General features: G+C 39.7%; 1 protein-coding gene and 1 non-coding gene across 2 annotated transcripts; one reads left to right on the top strand and one right to left on the bottom strand.

The window, feature by feature from the left end:
• Positions 1-4,655: 4,655 nt before the first annotated feature.
• CLUL1 (clusterin like 1) lies at positions 4,656-16,289 on the bottom strand. The gene is made up of 7 exons (XM_064445448.1): positions 16,187-16,289; positions 14,731-14,879; positions 11,920-12,087; positions 9,940-10,390; positions 8,506-8,643; positions 6,011-6,225; positions 4,656-4,823 (listed from the first exon to the last, which is right to left on the bottom strand). Exons 1-7 carry the CDS (start codon positions 16,287-16,289, stop codon positions 4,656-4,658), a joined length of 1,392 nt encoding a protein of 463 aa, XP_064301518.1.
• Positions 12,614-12,687, top strand: TRNAN-GUU (transfer RNA asparagine (anticodon GUU)). Its single transcript has one exon. It is a non-coding gene; the product is annotated as a tRNA-Asn (tRNA).
• Positions 16,290-21,912: the final 5,623 nt, after the last annotated feature.

Genomic DNA, 21,912 nt, shown 5'->3' with positions numbered 1-21,912 from the left:
GTACTGGTGGATGAAAAGCTGGACACAAGCCAACAATGTGCGCTTGCAGCCCAGAAAGCCAACTGTATCCTGGGCTGCATCAAAAGCAGCGTGGCCAGCAGGTCAAGGGAGGTGATTCTGCCCCTCTACTCCGCTCTGGTGAGACCCCACCTGGAGCGCTGCATCCAGCTCTGGAGCCCTGAGCACTGGACCAGTTGGAGTGGGTCCAGAGGAGGGTGACAAAAATGATCCGAGGGCTGGAGCACCCCTCCTGTGAAGAAAGGCTGAGACAGTTGGGGTTGTTCAGCCTGGGAAGGAGTAGGCCCTGGGGAGACCTTCCGATACTTAAAGAGGACTATAGGAAAGATGGGGACAATCTTTTTAGAAAGGTCTGTTGTGACTGGACAAGGGGTAATGGTTTTAAAATAAAGGAGGGTAGATTTAGTCTGGATATATGGAAGAAATTTTGTACAATGAGGGTGGTGAAGTTCCAGAACAGGTTGCCCAGAGAGGTAGTGGAGGCCCCATCCCTGGAAACATTCAAGGTCAGGTTGGACAGGGCTCTGAGCAACCTGATCTAGTTGGGGATGTCCCTGCTCACTGCAGGGGGTTGGACTAGATGGCCTCTAAACGTCCTTTCCAACCCAAAGGATTCTATGATTCTGTTTGTTAGTATATCTTCTAAGTCAAGCGTTATGAGAGTGTCACTTATCTCTCAGATAAAGCCCAACTTTCTGACAACTGGTGTGGTTACAGGTGTTACGACTGCTAATCTCTCATGATTAGGAGCCTGTAAAACAGGCATGGATAATGGATATTGAATGGAACTAGAATTTGACTACAAAGTGGACTAGAAAATTCTACTTCTTACTGCAGGCAGGAAAACCTATCTTTCCCACTAATTAAAACAATGAAATGGTCTTTTTCTTGTATAAATGTGTATACTTATTTGCATGTATAGAAATAAAGGAAAAAGTATGGTAACCTGTCAGTAGTGTAGTCCCCCAGGGATCGATATTGGGCCCAACGTTATTCAACATCTTTGTAAGTGATCTGGATAACGGCATCAAGTGTAGCCTGATGAAGTTTGCTGATGACACCAAGTTGAGTGGGGAAGTAGACACTCCAGAAGGCAGAGCTGTTCTGCAGTGAGATCTGGATAGGCTGGAAGAGTGGGCCAGCAAGAACCTTATGAAGTTCAACAAGGAGAAGTGTAAGATCCTGCACCTGGGAAAACATAATCCGGGAGTGCAGCACAGCCTGAGGTCCACCTGACTGGAGAGCAGCTCTGGGGAAAGGGACCTGGGAGTCCTGGTAGACAGGAAGCTCAACATGAGCGAACAGTGTGCTGCTGCGGCCAAGAAGGCCAACAGGATGCTGGGTTGCATCAAAAAGGGCATCACCAGCAGAGAGAAAGAAGTCATTATCCTGCTCTACTCAGTGCTCGTCAGGCCACACCAGGAGTACTGTGTACAGTTCTGGTCCCCTCTATACAAAAAGAATGTGGACAAGCTGGAAGGGGTCCAGAGGACCACCAAGATGATCAAAGGACTGGGAAGCTGCCATACGAGGGTAGGCTGGGAGAGCTGGGTTTGTTCAGCCTTGAGAAAAGGAGGCTCAGAGGGGATCTCATCACCATGTACCAGTACTTAAGGGGTAGCTACAAAGAAGATGGAGACTCCCTTTTTACAAGGAGCCACATGGAGAAGACAAGGGGGAATGGACACAAGTTGCTCTTGGGGAGATTCCGATTGGACACGAGAGGGAAATTTTTCACAGTGAGGACAGTCACCACTGGAATAATCTCCCCAGGGAAGTGGTTGATTCAGCCACGTTGGACACCTTCAAGAGTTGGCTGGACAGGGTGCTGGGCCATCTTTTCTAGACTGTGCTCTTCCCAGAAGGGTTGGACTAGATGATCCCTGAGGTCCCTTCCAACCTGTGATTCTGTGATTCTGTGATAATTAGGGTATGGTTATTTTTCTATAGTCGTATCTAATATAGATGGTTTTGTACACTTAGAAATGCATACATATATTTAGCAGAGATACAGTTGGAAATGGTGACTATAAATGTGCAAAAAATGCTTAGAAATGCCAGGCACAGCAAATGAAACCAAATCACTTAGAATTCTGCTTCTTACTGAGAGATATATCAGTTCTTAACCTTTATAATTTAGTACTAGTATTTGCAAATACCATTGCAAGCTAATGTATATAATTTAGGAAAAAAACCCAAACATCTTTTCTGATAAAGGATTCCCTGTTAATTATGACTCCAGAGGCAAACTACAAGTAAGAAATGCCAAAGGCAAAGACTTACTCATTACTGCATATTCAGAAAAGTCATTTAATGTACATGATAAACATCAAAAGCAACTACAAGAAGAAATGGAACATTTTCATTGGAAAATAATATGCTACATGCATATGGAAATCTGGTTGATTCAGACTTAGCTGAATGTGCAACATCTGTAGGGACCAATCTTGGAAAGGCTTAAGAATGTGCTTGAATTTAAGTATGCAAGTAGGAATTATTTGTATGCTTACAGCTGATTATTTCCTTAAATCTTTGCATAACCAGGGCCATAGCTGGTTATCAAAGATTACCTAATTTACAACATAAATATAATTTTATTTAAATAAATGAATATTAAAATGGATTTGGATTTGAATTTGGCTTTGAATTAAAAGATTTCTGCGGTCTTCAGTTGCTAGCTCATATGTCACGGTATTTACTAAGCAAAATTTTATTTTTATGCAGCTATTTTAACCATAGTCATTTAACAATTAGCTGTACATTGAGCTTAGGGGTATTTCACTTAAGGAGTATATACTGAATTTCAGGAAGAAAGATCTCACGCATCTTCTTTCCTAGGAGAAAAAAAATAATTTGATGAAGCATTTTGGTTTTGGACTGAGAAAAAAATGTTAGAAAAATAAGTGTATGGGGAATGCATCAGTGCCCTTCCGTAGAAACATACAAGACATTAAAAACATACTGAAACAGTTCTTTTTTTTCCCCTGTTTTTCCCTTCTTGTAGATCTTTCCGAGTTTTAACTCTTTGCTTTCATCACGCTCTCATGTACCCTGAATCTGTTGTGCAAACTGAACATAGAATAGTATTGTGATTTGGAAATTAATACCACTTACTTTTCTCGGGTATGAAATGGCTACACAAGATATGTTGCACAGGAGACTCAGACTAAGATTCAGGCTATCATAATCAGGCCAAAGAAATTAATATGGTCACATTAGGCCTTGAAGATTAGTCTTACGTGATCTGAAGTAGTATATATCATCAACTGCACATAAATTACAGAGAATCGTGAAGAAAAACTGTAGAGAAACTCTGCTGAACATTTTATTGTATATGTTTATAAATACTTTTTAGAAGGGTCTGTTTTAAATATGCACATAATTTCACCAATATTTACCTAATCAAAGTTCATGGTGAGGCTTATTATATTCTGTCTAAATTGTGCAGCCCTCCTCAGCCTCTCGAGTGGAAGTGATTTCTTTCATCTGTTTAAAAACTGTGAGTCTGACCTCAAAAGAATAACCAGAGTCAATATAAAATGCTGAAATTTTCTTTTATTCATCTACTTCATTAATGTTGAATCCTTTTTACATGCCTTCTGAGACTTCTGTGTGCATTCATGTCATGCTTTATTTGCTGTGATGAGGATATCAGACACCCATGACCTAAAGAGGAGCCATGTCCAAATTTAGTGCCTCCTCAGAAAAATGGGGGGACACTGCAGTGACTTGCCTGTAGGTCTTGCTCCTTCTGTGGCTCTGGTCCTGGCAGAGCCAACTGTGAGAGTCGGAGGCCACCAGAGCTCTGCACCCCAGAACCCCCTGGGTTTCCCCGGGTGGCTGGCTAGCCCCACAGCAGCATGATGCCACCTGAAACCACCCTGTCTTTCCTGGAGATTCCCCGTGGGATTAGAGACTATGAAGCATCGTTTCCCCTGCCTCTCTGCCTGGTTCTTCCCTCTCCATCTGGAATTCTCTTAAGCGTGGAGAGAGGCCTCTGTGAGCTGTTTCTACGAAACTGGTTACAAATCCATGAGAAGGATCTTCTTGTGCACATTCCCACATGTCAAACTGCAGACACTGTTAACACTTAATCTGAGCAGAGCGCTGCTAAGGGGAAAATGTTATGGTAAGACAGCTCTTTCAGGTCCTGGTGCTGATTCCAACTTTGCACTCCTTTATCGTAAAAAGTAATAAGGAACATGCTTTTAAACACCACCTAAAATAAAAATCATAATGAATAGTGGTAATTCCAGTTTATTCATGATTAATGAACACAAAGACGTGGTTTCTGATGCCAAGGCTCTAGACTGTGGTTGTGAGGCAATTTTTTTCTGAAGGAACATTTTTCATCACATTACCTCATCCCAGATGTTACTTAAAGATTGAGAGTTTCACAGTTAAATAAGTAAAGTTTTTTAATATCATCATGTCTGTGTTTTGCAGGCTAGAACATTGAGCATTTGTTTTTGTTTTCTATAACGCTTGTGTTTGTCTCTCAATCAATGTGTCATTTCTGAGGAGGTAGCCTTGAATATGCCATGACTGAATCCTGTTCCAACTAAAGTTTACTGCAATGTAAACACCTCTTACAAAGAATTGTGTTCTCTTTGAAGGAGAAAGAATGAACTTACCACTTAAAAATTCTGCTTATATAGTTGCAGTGCTTTCCCAGCTATGTATTCAATGAATTCAGCACTCTTTGGGTCTAAATTGGGAGGAACTTTAATGGTGAAAGTAGGTGAAGTCAGAATATTCACATCTACCACAGTTTCATTTTTACCAGAAGGATTCCCAGGTGCCACCTAGAAGAGAAGAAATCCGTACTTTAGATGCTATAAACTATTGCATACTTTTAGTTTTGTTTATACCAACTGTGCCTACTGTCTTTAAAGGGGAAATTAAATAGAGGAATGTTTTAGACTTGCCTACTTTCTTTAAATTACTTTCTTCTGAAAAAGACAGTGGGTGTCTGAATTTATGCCAAAGCTTACTGTAGGCGGTAGGAAGAGCTGACATGGCACTGCAAGACCATACTAAAGAGCTGCATGTTAATATTTATACCATGAACTACATCTATAAACAGTTTCTGATCTCCTGATGAAAACTTGTGAGTCGTCCCACTAATTTCCAGACAAAGGTTGTGTGATTGAAGTTATTCATTCCTATGTGTTTTTCTAAACCAGTCTTAGTTCTGTAGCTTTATTTTTCCAGAGCAGATAGCTGAGGCTCAGTTGGGAAAATGTGCTTAAATATTGCCTGTGCCCTTGTTCCTGATTTTGTGATTGTTGGTGGATTGCACAATTATTTCATATAAAGTTTTGTAGTAATAGTAGGACATTGGATTTCTGAGTTGGAAGGGAGAATAGGATTTGTCCCTCGCCCAGGAAAATGGATTGGATATATTCTTGTGTGTGAGATACAGTTAATCATGATGTATTTATTGGAATATTGACAGATGCTGTTAAAGATAGGCAGCTTCCACTGCCATAACCTGCATAACATTTGCTTTATTTGAGCTTTGGGATATATAGGTACAGACATAGACATATAGCTAGATATTCAGTGATCCAATAACGATGTCTTACTGACTGATACAGTGAAATTTATCTGGGAAGGTAATATGAGGCCAGTCAAACCTGCTAGTGTCAATTTACTCTTATCAGACAGTGATTCAGGTTAGCCTGTCAGCCATCCATCAGACTAAAAGGATTTAGAGGAAAATAGTTTCTAATCTCTGGAGTTTTGGCTCATCGGGGGAATATTAAGCATACATAAATTGAGGAGTTGCACTCGATGATCCTTGTGGGTCCCTTCCAACTCAGGACACTCTATGATTCTATCATTCTATGAAATGAATAGGAACTTTGTGTTGTAAAAACCAAACATTACCTGTGAACAAACATCCACAATCACCAGAAGTGTAAGTATGAGCAAAGCATAGGTCAAAGACAGCGCTGTGCAATATTTCCCTTCAGAATATAACCCTTACCTTAACTATATTGAAAATGTTTTCTGGTCCAATGGTCATATTGGATAACTCAGACACCCACCCAAATCTTTCTTTCATCTTGTTCAACAAGTAGGAAGTGTCTTCTGTATGACGCTGAACCACCTGGAGAATCTGATCATACTGCTCCCCCGAGAGATTCACCAGTTTAAAGGCTTCATCAAACTTGATGTGCAGTTCAGGAACATTTGGGCAATCTGTTAGAAAAGACAGCCAGCATGAAGCTTACAGGAAAGTAATGTGTCTTGTACTTCATCTTTTCTAGATGAAGTACAGAAAACTGTAAAAAAGTCTAGCAAGGGGACTTGCTTTGGGTTGGTGTTTAAATATTGCTAAAAATAAAAAGAGTAATTCTTGCTGACCTATTTTGATAGATTTAGTTTAGGTTCATAATAAATAAATGGATTAATTATCCCATTTGCTGTATTACAACGACTTACTGAGTACTTTAAGGTTTATATCATATTTCAGGGCAATAGATTCTCTGCTATGCTACATAAGAACTGGTAGATTTTACATACAGCAACTTCATAATCTCTTTATAAATTATCTTTTAATTGCTTATATTCCATTATCAATCCTTCTAAGTATATAGGTTATTACAAGAAAGTACATAATGTATGTTATTATTCCTGCTGAGCGTTAAGGCCTAATATTTATCTACTAGACATTAGTAGTTAGAAGTTTAACGAGAGCAAGTGCCGGATTTTACGCCTGGGGCACGGCAACCCTGGATGTACATACAGGCCGGGGAATGAGAGGCTGGAGAGCAGCTCTGCAGAGAGGGACCTGGGGGTTCTGGTCGATGGCAAGTTGAACATGAGCCAACAGTGTGCCCTGGCAGCCAAGAGGGCCAAATGAGTCCTGGGGTGCATCAAGCCCTGCATTGCAGCCGGTCGAGGGAGGGGATTGTCCAGCTCTGCTCTGTGCTGGTGCGGCCTCACCTCGAGTGCTGTGTGCAGTGTTGGGCGCCACAGGACATGAAGGATATAAAGCTACTGGAGAGTGTCCAGAGAAGGGCCACGAAGTTGGTGAAGGGTTTGGAGGGGAAACTGTACGAGGAATGGTTTGTTGAGCCTGAAGCAGAGGAGACTGAGGGCAGACCTCATCACGGTCTACAGCTTCCTCACAAGGGGAGGAGGAGGGGCAGGCGCTGGTCTCTTCTCTCTGGTGACCGATGACAGGACTGGAGGGAATGGCAGGAGGATGTGCCAGGGGAGGTTTATGTTGGGTATTAGGAAAAGGTTCTTCACCCAAAGGGCGGTGGAGCACTGGAACAGGCTCCCCAGGGAGGCAGCCACAGCGCCAAGCCTGACGATATTCAAAAAGCATTCAGACAACACCCTCAGACACATGGTGTGAATTTTGGGGTTGTCCTGTGCAGGGACAGGAGTTGGACTTGATGATCCTTGTGGGTCCCTTCCAACTCCGGACATTCTGTGATTCTAGTATCTGATGAGTATCATCTGCCATGAATTCAGAACAGAAGATTGCTCTTTTTTTCTTTACTAAAATATGAGTGTTAAACAAGACCATTATGTTAAACTTATACAGAAATTACTGTGGAAAATTTTGATTATTCTCTGTCAAATAGGACTGTCAAGGGACACCTTCAGGCTGATAGTACAGTAACCACAGATACAGGTATCTGTAATCCACAGTTGTATACAAAAAGATATTTTTAGTGAGATGGAAGTGTTTATCTCTTCTTTTCAAAATGTGCCATTGAATCATTAATAGTTGCCGGACTGGAGATATTCTGAAGACATTTTGTTTTAAGCACATTCAGTGGCTTTTAAGACCTAAATAATTCTGGAAACACAGATGTATCATGCTGCAGCGGGAGTCTTGAGAACAGTTCTAGGTGATGCAGTCTGAATTTTTTCCAGGTGCCCATGGAGAGTGCATGCCAGAGCTTTGCCATCTCCTTCTGTACTGACAAGCAGTCCCTTTTTCGTCCTTCATGTCAGTCCTGTTTGCTGACATGGTTCAACAAAGAGTAATTGCAGGATCTTCAGCACTTGCTCTTCTTGCAAGGAGCTGAATGCTACCTGATGTTACGCCTGGTTGTCTGCAGGAGAAGCAAGTGTCAGGAGTTTGAGCTTCTCCTCACTTCCTGCTCAGCAGTTCTGCACCCAGGCAGGATTGATTACTGCCTGACCTCTTCCTTCTCTGCAGGGAGGCAACTCTAACAAAATATACAGATATTTTGTTCTGGAGTGTAGAAGTTCTCTTTGGACCTCCAGCAGTATGTTAACAACTGAGTTATACTGACACTCTGTGGAGACAGTGGGGAAAGGTAATTGAAATCATCTGGAATGAGGAATAGTATTTGTATCTGTAGTTACAGTAAAAATTCAGTGACTGAATGTTAATTCCAAAAATATGGGAACAGCACTGTAGACAACGATAGCCTCAAATTCTACAAACCGGTGGTCAATGCATGACAGAAAAAAAATCAGAAAATAGCTATTTACCATGCAAAAGATTGCCTTGACATTTCTGACATCTTTCATGAAACTGTGGGCATCCAGAGGAGTTCTCCCGAAGCTCCCTGCACAGAGGCCTCCAGTGTCCTGACACAATTTTTGAGAACATGCCACTTCTGTCAGGATCTAGAATGAAGTCAAGGTATTTTTAGACTGCCATTAAGCTTAGGGTCCTGATAAATATATGTTTGTTACCTACTCTGTGTGCTAGAATATAATTTCTTGCCCTTAATCAAAAATATCTGGTGTAAATCCCTGCCTCCCACCTTAAAAAAAAAAAAAAAAAGGTATAAAACATGAAAAAGTAGAAGTCAGGAGAAGATACAAATTGTGTTTTCTTTCAAGGAATTCATACCACTGGTATATTCCCTTATAAAGGCATAGTAATGTCTACTATATACTAATAGCCAAACGATTGCTAATATTATTACAGGTTATGTCTAAACCGTGTGAGTTCTGATAAGATCTTTTTGACCCTTAGAAGTCAAGATGTTTCATAATCACGTACAGCTAGATGAGAGCACAGTACCAAAGCTTATTTCTGAGGTAACATGGGTCATAATACAGGAAAAATTTAAAAACACTGTTGTAGAATCACTTAACTTTAGATTTCCTCATTACTATATAGTTTATGTCACCTATATAGGTGACTATATAGGTTATGTCACCTACCACTCAGAGTTACGGCATGTCGTTACTGTGATCTTCTTCTAGGTAGGCACCAGCATGTATTTGAATGATGCTTGGTTTTCTATTTGCATTAGTAAGATGCAAAGGATAAGGCTTATTTTATTCTAAAAGTTAACCAAGGATTGCTTCCTCTGTGGAGAATCATTACCTGAAACAAATGTTTTGCCTAGAATTTTTCTGGTCCCTGGAAAACCTGATGGCTGGTCTGTGTTTGACTGGAACACTGCTTTGCTGTGGAAGCCTAGAACAGGGCTTGCAGCTGTCTGGCTGAGCTTAATGTCTTTTAACAAGGGCAGGGATATGCCTTGATGTGTCATGGAATGACTCTAATTTTTTAGAATTGGTGACTTGTCAATACGGTATGATATATATCATACCCTGACAAATGCTGAGATCAGACCTGTCAGTCAGCCTTATGAAAACCTGCAACCATCATGAATTCAGGTGCTCCCAAGGAACTCCTGCAAATGCTTTGAGAATTGATGGGAAAATCACACTGTGTAGGACCCATAAGTCCCCCTGTGACATTTCTTTGAGATTTCTAGGTGATTTGTATGTCTTAATTTAACCGATAAAGTTACCCTTGACCCATGCCTGTTTAACCAAGAAAGCCTCCAGAGCTTCTATAGTGTATCTCACACTAACATACCTCAGACTGAATCATTGACCATAGTTTAGCAATCCCAAAGGGTTTGATGTCATTGACAGTGCAGTTGATTTTCAGTTTCTAACACTTGCCTTTGGCTTGTTCTGGCACATCTCTTCTGTTATCTCTGTATTCATTAAATACTTCAGTAATCACCTCACTGACACCTTCAAACACCGTCTTACTGAAATCAAAAACTATCTGTAAGAAGCCAGGTATACCCCAGCCTTTCTGTGAGCCGCTGTTTCTGGTCGTGTCCTCAGGCAAAGCTGGCATGCTGGGGGACTCATTCAGGTCCAGATCAGACAGGAAATAAGTCTGAAAAGACTGATCAAATTCTTTTTGCATCTGCTTGAAAAAAATTAAACTTCTGTCAAATATTGAGCCCATGTCTGATAATAGTTGGCTAAATAAGTCTTCCATTTTTACTAGCTGGGAATCCTCTTTCTCAGGCTTTTCATTAAACTGGATGTCTTTTCCTTTATCCTCATGAAAGGTAAAAATGAGTGGAGGTATTTTCCTCAAAAAATCTTCTACCTGTGTATAAGAAGGAGATAGATCAGCTGCCAGACAAGTTATCAGTTTTTCTCTTTCAAATACCCATGGAAGCAATGTTTTCTTAACAACTGCAAATACAGCGTAGTCTCCAAAGTAACTTAAGACACTAGATTCTAAAGAGTGGAAGTACATTCAGGCTAAATCATTAGCTGCAAATCAGATCGGGAGTAAAAGGGTTGCCAGTTGGCCTTTAATCTGTGGAGGCTCAAAGTTAGTATCAGCATTTTGGGTTTCTTCCAACAAACCATTTGGACATTATCTTGGAAACATTTCTGTGGTACTTATGTGCAGTGTAGGGAACTGAAGGCGATTGTTCTCGCTGTGATCTGTAAACACCCTACCCTCTCTCACCAATGGCCAAGGCCTCACATGCTTGTGCAAACTGAAACCCATTAAAATCAATGAAGCAGTGTCCCTGAGTCCATGGTTTGATGATGGAAGAGACTGAGTGTCAACTGCTTTGCAGAGTTCCCAGTCCCTGGGTCTCAGCCACTGGTTCCCTGCTCCATGCTTTAACACACTACCTTTGCCTGAGCAGATGCCATGTTTTGTGGAGCTACACTTCATGGCATTAGAAAACTGGTAAGGGTTAAGAAACACCCAGCTGAACACATACACGTACACATACACATACACCTACTTTTTTTTTTTAAAAAATCAGATCAGCTGCTTAACCTGACTGCTAGTGCAACTCAGAGGGAAGGTGAATTGTGAAATGGCACTGCCAGAACAGCCTAAGCCAGTATTGCCCCTGCTGCCTGTGTGTCATCAGCCACAGCTATCATCTTTGTCCTCTTTTAGAAAATTATTTAGGTCACAACATATTTCTTACTTTGAATGCTTCAAATAAACCATATAGCTCACTGAGGAAGTTATCAAGAGGGTCAAAGACAGTGACAGTGCAGTATACAACCTTTGCTGCAATAATTTCAACCTGACATCCACAGACTCTTGAAAGTCCAAGAGATACATTGGAGGTATCCATGAGAGGTATCTGAAAAGCTAAAAGTATCACCAATAGTCTTAGATCTAATATCTTCCACATTTTACCTGCATAATTTTAAGAGAATGTTAAACACCTTTGCTCTAAAGCTGGTCACTTCTGAAACACACCACATTTAATTTTTAAGTTACTGTATTTTTCAGTGCCCGGGGATGTGAAAGCTAGGTAATCTGGTAATTGTGCAGTTTTGGCTGTTAAGCTGCATTTAAAGCATATGCCCAAATAAAAAATGTGATTATAATTTTGTTCAATCTTGAAATAATACTGAGCCAGCCAGGAAAGCATATTTTCTTTCTGGTAGAATTAGGGGAGTCTCCTTTGCTGACAGTTTTCTTTGTTAAAAAAAATTTAGCATTTTAAAGCTATTCTGTTACTTAAAGTGTACAGTTAAAATAAAATAAGCATGGGAAAGCATGATGTTATATAAGTAGGTGATTTTTTTTTTTCCTCCATGGAAAACACTTAACTCTCAGAAGTATTTCCCAGATACAAAATTTCTTCCTACCTTTCTTCTAAATGTTGGCAAACCATGTTTGCAAGTTGTGTAATATCTCATGCAGGTACTTTGTAAACAAGATTCACATTCATCCCATAAATTTTTCAAGGATACTTGACATTGTCTTTCTTCTTCTTCTAATCTTTCCTTTACTTCATCCATAAGTCGCAAGGCTTGCTAAGTAAAAAATAAAGATTCAGTTGAGGGCAATTTTCAGATTAATATTCTAAATATTTATCCCAGTGTTGATCACTCATTTTGGCTATTTATGGTTCCTTGTTTTTTCCTAACCCCTAACTGTTAGGGTGGGTTGTTTTCTCAGCTGCAGTCACCTAAGGAGGGAACTGAAAATTGGAAATCTTTTCCTTATAGGGTTTTTCTGATGTCATTCTCTCAGAGGGTGCACCATACAAACCCAAACAGATCTCTACAGTCTACCTGGTTGTGAAAAAACCACACATCTTTCTGTGCAAGAAGCATTCAGCCTCTCACAAGGTTATGTGCTTAATTCATATAATTTTTTCTCCACATGATATCTGCAGTGTTCATCTGTTCCACAAATAGGCTTTTTTTGTTGCTTTACTCTATTCTTTAAAGGACTGATATTTCATGAAGCTAGGTCCTTGCCATGCATAAATTCTTTCTCTAATGCAGAAATATGTATAAGTATAGCATTTTCTCTGTTTTGGGATTATACTTGGGAGTCTCTGTGGCGCAATTGGTTAGCGCGTTCGGCTGTTAACCGAAAGGCTGGTGGTTCGAGCCCACCCAGGGACGGGTTCCCCTTTCCCCGCTGGAATTAGATGGTCCCTTCCAACCCAAACTGTTCTATGGTTCGAAGCAAAAGATTGTAGTGAGAGGGTCTCTTCCTGTTCTTGTGGAAGGGTGAGGCACTCATTGCATACTGAAGGGAAATGTGGCTTCTTTTTACCGGATCATTCTTCATCCGGTAGAGCACAAAGCTGAGCAGATAAGAAGTAGCATTTTAGAATAGAATTGGCAATGGAAAGACAGAAGAGTTCTTCCTATTCAAGTAGATTGCACTTCATTAATTTCTTCCTGCAAGTACAAGATATTTATAGTTTTCCAAACAATGTCCCAATTTGTTCCTAAGTATGACAGAAACCTTTTAATTGGTCTTACTCCTTTTTCACAGCACCTCAGTAAGGAAGAGGCTCACAGAAAAGAAAAATTCTGTGAGAATGAGCTTGGTGGAGACAGCTTGGTGGTCTTCATAGTTTATGTTTATTTTCTGATCTTTCTAATACATTTATTCCATGTTTTATGAACTCTCGCTGTGGATGTAAGTTCTGTGTAAATGAAGTCATCCAGTAAAAGCTAACAACAGTGTAGATGATGGGAGTGTACTGGTGTTCCTAAAGATGTTAGAAAGCTATCAGGTACTTTTTGGCTTGCTAATACAAATAGTTTAAACTTCAACTTCAAGGAACACAATAGTTAGGATCTTTCTATTTTTAAAAAATATACAGTACTCTCTATTTCTCATGATCATCTGAGCCCATGGCTCCGAGCCTAGTCATTGCAGTAGGACATTGGAAATTCCCGTGATCTACTGTACTTTCTCTAGAGCACATTATCATTTGACGCTTTGATATTTTGCTGAAGGTCTGAAGTTTGCAAAGCAAGCTGGGAAACATCTTGTGGCCTGAGGTTTGTAGAGACATGCAGGGCAGAGCTGCCGGGCCTTCCGCACAAAACACCTTTATACAGTTGATTGCAGTTGCCTTGGTGTGAATTCAGTGAAGCGGGATAAGTATGATACTTTATTCAACATATTGCTGTTGCAGCAGCTCTGGCTTCTGGATGTTACAAAACTCAGGTTCTCTCTCCAAAGTAATGTTTGAGTCAACATACAGCATTTAATGTCTCCTTTTACTGCAGAACTTCTGTATCTCTACATTGTGGTCACCATCAGCTTGACTATGCCTAGGCTGCTGCTGGTTCCCTCCCACCTGCAGAATTAAATGAGAGAGCTCAAATCTCTAGGAAAGTTGTGTCAGATAATATGTTTTACCTTGTAACTGGGATGGGCTGAGAGAAGGTAACTTGCTAACTAGTGGTAACTCAGCTGTATTTTTTCTCGTGCTCACTCTTTCAGTTTCCTATTAGAAATAGCTTAGACATTCAGCCACAGGGAAAAATTAACAGTATGCCACTCAGTTAGAAAGCTGTATTTCTGAGGAAAGATGGAAACACTTAATCTCTAGCTTTCAAAAGAACCGCACAATCTGGGAGAGGCACCAGTGACGCAGGCAGTGCTCTTGTTCGGTGCTTTATTCCAGTGCAGTCTGAAAGCTTCCCTCAGGGCTGAAGCCTCAGCCTGCCAGGGTCCTGCCAGCAGGCAAGCTCTTTCTTAAGACATTGGCAAATATAAACTAATTTTTTAACTTCTTCTGAAATGGGAACATCCAGGTTCCTGACAGGCTAGTAAAGGATGTCTTTTGGCCCAACTCCTGCTTCCAGGAGACAGGCAGTGAGAAACCGCTATAGAGGTGCCATGAGAGTTTTCTTCCACTACCGAGAGAAAGGGGCAGAAGCAGATCTCATGTCAATTGTGTGGCCACATAAAGAGACGTATGCTGCTCAGAGTGAACATACAATGATTTACATTCTTCACAGAAAAGGGGAGACACCAACGGATCCCTTCTGGATTGCTTATTGGCCTGAGCACAATGGCATGCCGTACTACTTCCAGGAGGCAGGCTAAATCCATGTACAGCCTGCCTCATCTTTGATTAAAAATAGCCACAACTTAACAAAAATACGAACAAAAAAACCCCCCAGATACGCTTCATTTACCTGTTTTTCTTCACTGCTCTTCTTCAAGGTTTTCATCAGATCTACATGCTTATCTTCATTTCTTTCCATCATAATTTTCATCTGCTTAATACCAATCAAAGCTTTCTTTACCTCTTCATCTACATACTTCTCTCCAACTTCAGATAATACTAAAAAAAGCCAAGTTATACAGTGACTTAGTCAGATTTTAACACTATCACAAATTGTCGTACACTGATGATGAAGGAGAATGAAACAGATTTATTTTTCCCTACAGTTACAGAGCCAAATCTTGAGATAGTGAATGCTGAATAACACAGAGCCAAGCAATTTCCATCACGTAAGAATCTGGCTCAGAGCCTTTGCCAGTGGTCAGCTGTGTGTAACTCAAGCTATATACCCAGCTGTCCCACTGCTGATCACTGAATCCCAGAAGGCTGGAAGGCACCTCTGGAGATCACTGAGTCCAACCGCGCTGCTTAAAGCAGGGTCAACTAGAGCAGGTTGCTCAGGACCTCATCCTGGGTTTTGGATATCTCCAAGGATTACTCTTCAGTTTTCTAATGACATAACCTATATATTTTTGATCTGAAAGCAGCCTGTGACAGCTTCCTTTTACATTATGAAAATGTAGATTACAGGTGCCTTCAGCCTGTTTTCATAAAAATACAATCTCTAGACTCCCTGTGAAGTAATGACCATAGAGTTTTGATAAAAGCCTGGGTTGGCCCACACATTGCACCTTGAAGCTCTGCATGATTGCCTAACCTTTATCTGTATTTGTTCCCTTTGCAGAAATACCCTTAATATCACTGGAACTGTACAAAACAAGTAAAGAACGCATCGCCCTGAGACTGCCAAAAGCACATGGCCATTATTTCTTCCATTATATCTTTCTTCCCCTCCCCTAACTTTTTGTTTGTTACAGAAATATTATTAATATAGACTGAAGCAAAGGAATATTTAATGGCTGATCCTCTTGGGATTCCAATCCACAAAATAAAGCCATGCTTAAAGGTGAGTATATGCAGAATAGCTGCTTTTTTCTCAGTTAAGTAATTTTATTTCAATTATTTGTAATAACCATTTTTTTCCAGCATAGTATATAATTGTAGAACAAACATTTTAGAAGATTATTTAAACAAATAAAAGAATTCAAAATCTGTTAATTGAATTTTGGGTTCAATTTATATTCTAATGATCTATGAGGGACCAAATAACCCATAAAAATGCTGTTAAATACTTTTTTGTAAGGGGATGCTTATCTCTTAATTCCTTTACTTTCTCATCCTGGTTGTTCTTATCTCCCCATTGTGTGTGTGTGGGTGCATGTAGTCAGCTATATGATGGTTTGTAAGCTCCACACATGAAAGTGGATCCTCTTGATGCCAGTGAGTGTGGAAGTCAAAATGTACCAGGAGACGAGCCCTAGGCTCAGGGGCTTCCAGCACAGCCCTGGTAAGTAAAGCATACATACGCTTCAGGTTTTCGCGGAGATTCATTTCCTCCTGCCTTGTTGGTGCACACTGATGACCATTCAGCCATAGCACGTATATTATAAATAACCAAGAAGACTTCATGTTCTTTCTGTTAAAGAAGCAGGTCGGTGCAGTTAAATGTAGACATCTTCATGATGCTCAGATGCCTAGGTGTAATGTTTACTAAGTATTATACAAGTTCCCATTAATTTTGACTTTAACTATGGTTTCTGAGATTTATAACATGCACCTAAATGCTAATGTTAGTGAAAATACATGAGTAGGAAGCCTGACCTCATTTGTAATTATCTATTCAGGCAAACTGTATGAATTCCACTGAGTTTGCACAGTGGTATAACAGAATCAGGACATATATATATATATAAAACCGAAAGCTTATGCAGCTCAGTCTGTCCCTTTTCTATCTTGTGAAACATGCTAATTACTGATCTCACACTATGTTCTTAGTTCATATTATAAATGCATCCATGCTAAACATTATTGCCAAATTTAAAAATGGAAATTTCTAGAATGTTGCTCCCTTCCTTGTCTCCAAACATGCAATTCCTTTCATTGTCCTTCAAGATAATACTTAATATAGTAGATGCAATAATAGGTGTGCCAAAAAATCAGCAATTAGATCAGTTTTGTAAACAAACACATCAGCCATTGAAAGAAATTCTTACAAAATCAGGGAAAGAAATGGCATTTGCTTTATTTCCCTCCCAAGAACAGTTAGAGGAGAAAGGTTCATTTTTTAGAAACCATGCAACTACACTTTAAAGTTCTCATCTGATTAAGTGAACACAGTATTTAAGTGCCTTCTTGTTAGCTAGTATAGCCCTCTTGGAGATGCAGTTATCAGCTGCAAGTGCATATGTAAATTAAGAGCCTGGATTTATTTATACCCTGGATTTACTTCTATAGTTACTTGCATATTGTACCTTTACATTTATAGCAAAAGACCAATTGACTTTGAAAAGAAATACAAAACCATTACCACAGAAAAGTAAAAAAAACCCAATATATTTACCATTAATACTGAAACACCTCCTCTGCAAAATTTCTCCCTGCGTCAGGAAGGGGTCAGGCCGTGTTCTGATCTAATTGCTGGGAGTGTCAGGGATTTTGCCATGTTCTACTTATCTGATGAGAAGGTACTTAATCCTATTAACGGGACGTTTTGTCATTAGGCTGGAGGATTTTGCGTGTATGGGACTTCATGCTCATCTCTGTGGGCAAAACCGCTAGGGGGAGCGTTGGGCAGAATCGCATAATTTAATTTAATTTGGATCTGCTATTTTTCTGTAGTCGGAAGCCTTTTGTCTTACTAGGTCTTCCATTGTCTTGCTTTTTACCTTAGGAGACATCTGCAGCTTATGTTCTTAGTGAAATTGTTACAATTAGTTTGGCTAAAAATAGCTTCCAACATTTAATCTCTTCAGAGTAGTTTTAGTTTGCTATAAAAAACACTGGATTAAGTAATGGCTTTCTTTGTATACCTTCTGAAGATACAGAAATTGAAAAAAGTTCAGGACTCCAGATGCAGGCTGGCATATGAGTAGAGTCTGAAATGAAATAAGCAATTTTTAGCATTTTGTGCATCATTATACTTGCTAATATTTTGGGGGGCTGCCCTCTTAATGATTTTCTTCAGTTAATCCATGTGCACAAAATATGTATGGGATCTGACCTGCATGAAGTTTTGGATACTTTGAAATGAGATATTTAAATACTAACAGATGCTTGATATAAAATATCGACAAGTATTGTTAGCAAGTCATATACCACCTTGTGATGTTCAGCAGTAATACTCCCTTGAAGTCTAAGAGGAGGTGGGGAAAGTACATGTCTGTAGCTCATGGTCTGTAACAGCAGTTTTAAAACATCTCATTCTTTTTTGTTTACCTCATAGTTCATAAAAGCCAATCGATGATTGATGGTTAAGATCTAGCGTGATTAATGCTGCTTAGGCAGGAGATTGAGGGGTTTATTTTTAAACACATTATCAGGAAGAGTGGAAAACTGGGTACCTCTAATGGGAACTGCAAGTCCTCAATTTGCATTACTAATTAAGATAGCTCCGCTCATTTTCTGAAAGTGATGGACGGGAGGGGAATATGGTTTTTGGTTTAATACAAAAGAATTGCTGGCTCACTGAAATGCTGCTAACTCCTTGACCAAGACTCATCACTACACAAAACCTTTCAAGTTCTCTTTTGTGGCGATACCAAACAGGCACCCTTGCAGACTTCACAATCCCCTGGCCAGACTTTATTATGCACCCCTGGGGCTTGGGCTGAAGTAAAAGGGGCAGTCTCTCTCTCTGGGCCTCATGCTTGGCTCAGGGAGGAGGGTAAATGGAAAATACATTTGCACAAAGGAAAACAGTCTATTACAGACACTTGTGAAATGCATGTTATTAGCCTCCATGTGTAACGAATCCTAACAAAGACTTTAATCTTTCACTGAAAGGGTTTGCCCCCTCATTTTTGGCATTTATCTTTGCTAATACTCATTTACTAGCAGAAGTTACTGCTGGCCTTTCTGGACCTGACTTGATAAAGAAAAAGCTTTACTTGATCCAGAGTAAAAGGGGCAGTTGCAACATATCACCCATAGTTCACAGGAATTTGCAAGAAAGCAGGTGGTCTCAGGCCAGCAGGGAGGGAGAGCAGCACCCCTACTGCAGGGTGGAGAGGCCAGAGGCTGCCTCTGGCACAGATCCCACTGCTTATTTTCAGAATTGCCCGTCTTCTGAAGGTCTCTGTGGGTCTCTGGTCAAACACACACTTGCACCTTGCGAAGTCAGTCCTTAGGAGAAATATGTACTGAAGTTAATGCTGAGACATGGAGTCCTGGTGGGTGTCGAGCTCCTTTTCTCAATTCAGTTGATTTTGAACATTGCAAAGTATGTTGCATTGTTGTAGATGTTATTCCTCACACTTTATTATAACTACTATCTAACCACATGGAAATAGGCATTTTTATATGTATCTATTTCTTTTTACAAAAACACCGAATCCTAGTTCTTTGCTCTTGTGTTATTTCACATATATCTAATGGCTGAAAGAGGAGGTCTGAGGAACCTGAAGACAAAATTGTCTAGAGCTAATATGCCTGTTAAAGTTAATTTTGGGCTTAAATGTAATCTTTGAAGTGCACTTAGAAACTCAATGCTCTGTTTTTGAAAGGCAGTTATTGGTCATGCTCACTCTGGAAATCTTTTCCTCTTTCATTTCTACTTTGAATTTAGTTAAACAAAAATCTCAATTATACCTTCAAATTTCATATCAAATATCCACTGTCTTTTAAGATTCCAAATCTGATTTGCAGTAACCTATTGTGGAGAGCTCTAATTTTTATCTCAGCTGCCATGTTAAACAGTTTCTTCTTAATATTTTATTTTCCTCTTGATTTGAGTGCTTCAATCAGCCATAGTATGCCATGTCACGACATTGTACTGAAATGATAATTTTTCCACAGTCTAATACAAGCAAATGATTCAGCACTCACTGTTGCTGTTACAAATTATGAGATACTCCTCTTCTATTATTGAACCATACTGCAGACAGTCTGAAGAAGCCTTTACGAGTAAGTTATAGAAAGTGTCTTTTTCCCCACCCCAACTGTTATTCCAGTACTGCTATATTTTAATTGAAAGTAATATGTATATGTTGGAAAAAATTAAGGAAATAGCTCGAAAAGGGATTTCAGTAAAAATAGGCTTTTTGCAAGATACCAATAAATTGAAACGTAAATAATTGTAATGATACAGACAGACATTGAGCTTGAACCTAACTAAACTTGAGTGACTAGAGTTGTAGCTGCTTTGTGGAGTTGCCTTCTGTCCTGTTGGATGACTTCCCCAAATGTATAACATTTTTTAACAATGTACTGTGATTTCTCCCTTTTTGTTGATCCGTTCCACCTGGCAGGATTAAGCATCAAGAAATATGTTGAAATGGAATTTCCTGAGTTATACATCAGCTGTAGGATTTTGTTCCAGTTATATTTTTACACAATTATTTGCTCTTTGGAAGAGTTGTTTCCTACTATGTATTTTGACATTTCTTTCTGAGCTAGGCCAGCCATAAAATGATCAGGCTGAAAATACCCGTACATATTTATAGACTCTATAAGTCATGCAAAGTGCTACATATTGACATTAAATGTCTTGATGCTTTTATGAAATAGTCCCCACTTCTACAAAATCTTAAATAGCTTTATTTGTAAGCACACCATTAGTTCCACTGCTTTCAGTTGAAATTAAATCCTAGTGGGGGTTTATGGTGTAATTACATGGCTAATCTAAAGCATGCACAAAGCTTTGCTAACTGTTAGTATGGGTTTTAAGGCTATAGAAATGAACTTTTGTTTTGTGAAGGTTTTGTTTTGTTTTGTTTTTAATCCTTTCTAGTACTTCAGGAGCCCCTGAGTGATTTCTGCTTTCTCCTGTATTTCAAAGGCTCTTGGAGCCCTCCTTCAGTTTGTATTCAGTCTTGAGCTCTACCTAAGTAGCTGAAGTTAGGAATGAAGGCTTCTTCTTTAGCCCAGAGCGAGAAGCAAGCTCCTGAGATGCTCTCAGTCATGCCGGAAGGCCTCAGACTAAGGAGCTGAGCTACCCTAAATTAGTTAGCTAGAGTTAGTCTAAGCTACACATCTTCCAAAAATACCAGCTCAAGTCCCAGAAGTAGCACAGCTGTGTTAGCATGACAGGATCCCAAAGTTCATGAGCCCTGCAGCTCAGAGTCAGGCCAACACAATTACCCTGTCTGGAGGAGGGTCGAGCAATTCCAGGTCAGGACTCTGCACTGTGGTCAGCATAAACATGAAACTAGCTGAAGGCATGAAATCAGCCTTAGAGCGTCACGCTAAGATTTAAGTGGCAATTTTTGGAACTATTAAGGTATGGCTTTTGAGGTCAGCAAGACCATCTTCACAAGGTTTAGTGTGCTTTAAAATGTATGAGCCTTTTCTGATTTCCTCTTGATCATCTACCCATGAACACTCAGGATGACTACTAGGTATGGAAAAAATCTTCCACTTCACTGCTGAATTTTTTTTCCAAGGCCTCCAGGGCTTTGATACGAAGTTCTAAATACCAGTCCCAGCAGTAACGTGACAACTGTTGTTGACAGGGGCATGCAAAGTTTCTTCACGCCTTTTTCAGAGATGCTGTGGAAGGGACCTATTATGCCTGTAAGTGATACTGAACACTGTATTTGGAAAGACAAATCTAGAATGTAAAGGAATTTAATTAATTTTAAGGAACAGAGAAATAAAACCTTGCAGTTGAATGTAAGACAGTACGAAGCTGAAACCTAAAAATTATGCAGTTGTCTTCAGAAATTGTGCTTGGGATATCAGCTAACTATTGAACTTGGAGTAGCACTATTACTGATGTTGTGTTATCAGCAGGAGATATCAAAGTCAGTGCAAGGATAACAAAATGAGTTAGAAACAATTTATTATAAAGCTATGAAGCAAACCTGCATGGTAGAGTTACATAAACAGATTTCAGGAAGCATTTAATATTAAAATGCTGAAGTTTTGAACCAGATGTTTTGCAAGGATTTGATTTCAGCTTTCCTAGGAACATTAAACCAAAAGAATTTTATTGCATGCAGACACGTAATATATCAGTTTTCAGCCTGCAACTGAAAGGAACAGGGTTCCTTGTGTGTTTTCATCTGATTTGCTTAAGCATATCTTCATCATTCAG

This window comes from Phalacrocorax carbo, chromosome 2, assembly GCF_963921805.1.
Source record: "Phalacrocorax carbo chromosome 2, bPhaCar2.1, whole genome shotgun sequence".
NCBI classification, from domain to species: domain Eukaryota; kingdom Metazoa; phylum Chordata; class Aves; order Suliformes; family Phalacrocoracidae; genus Phalacrocorax; species Phalacrocorax carbo.
This window is presented reverse-complemented; position numbering and strand designations above follow the sequence as displayed.

Coding starts and splice junctions, on each gene's coding strand:
- CLUL1 (XM_064445448.1), bottom strand. CDS start 16,289: ATGAAGTCTTCTTGGTTATTTATAATATACGTGCTATGGCTGAATGGT. Junction 14,880..16,186: donor TCTCCGCGAAAACCTGAAGC/GTATGTATGCTT, acceptor GGCTTTTTTTAG/TATTATCTGAAGTTGGAGAG. Junction 4,824..6,010: donor ACATTTTCAATATAGTTAAG/GTAAGGGTTATA, acceptor CTTCTCTTCTAG/GTGGCACCTGGGAATCCTTC.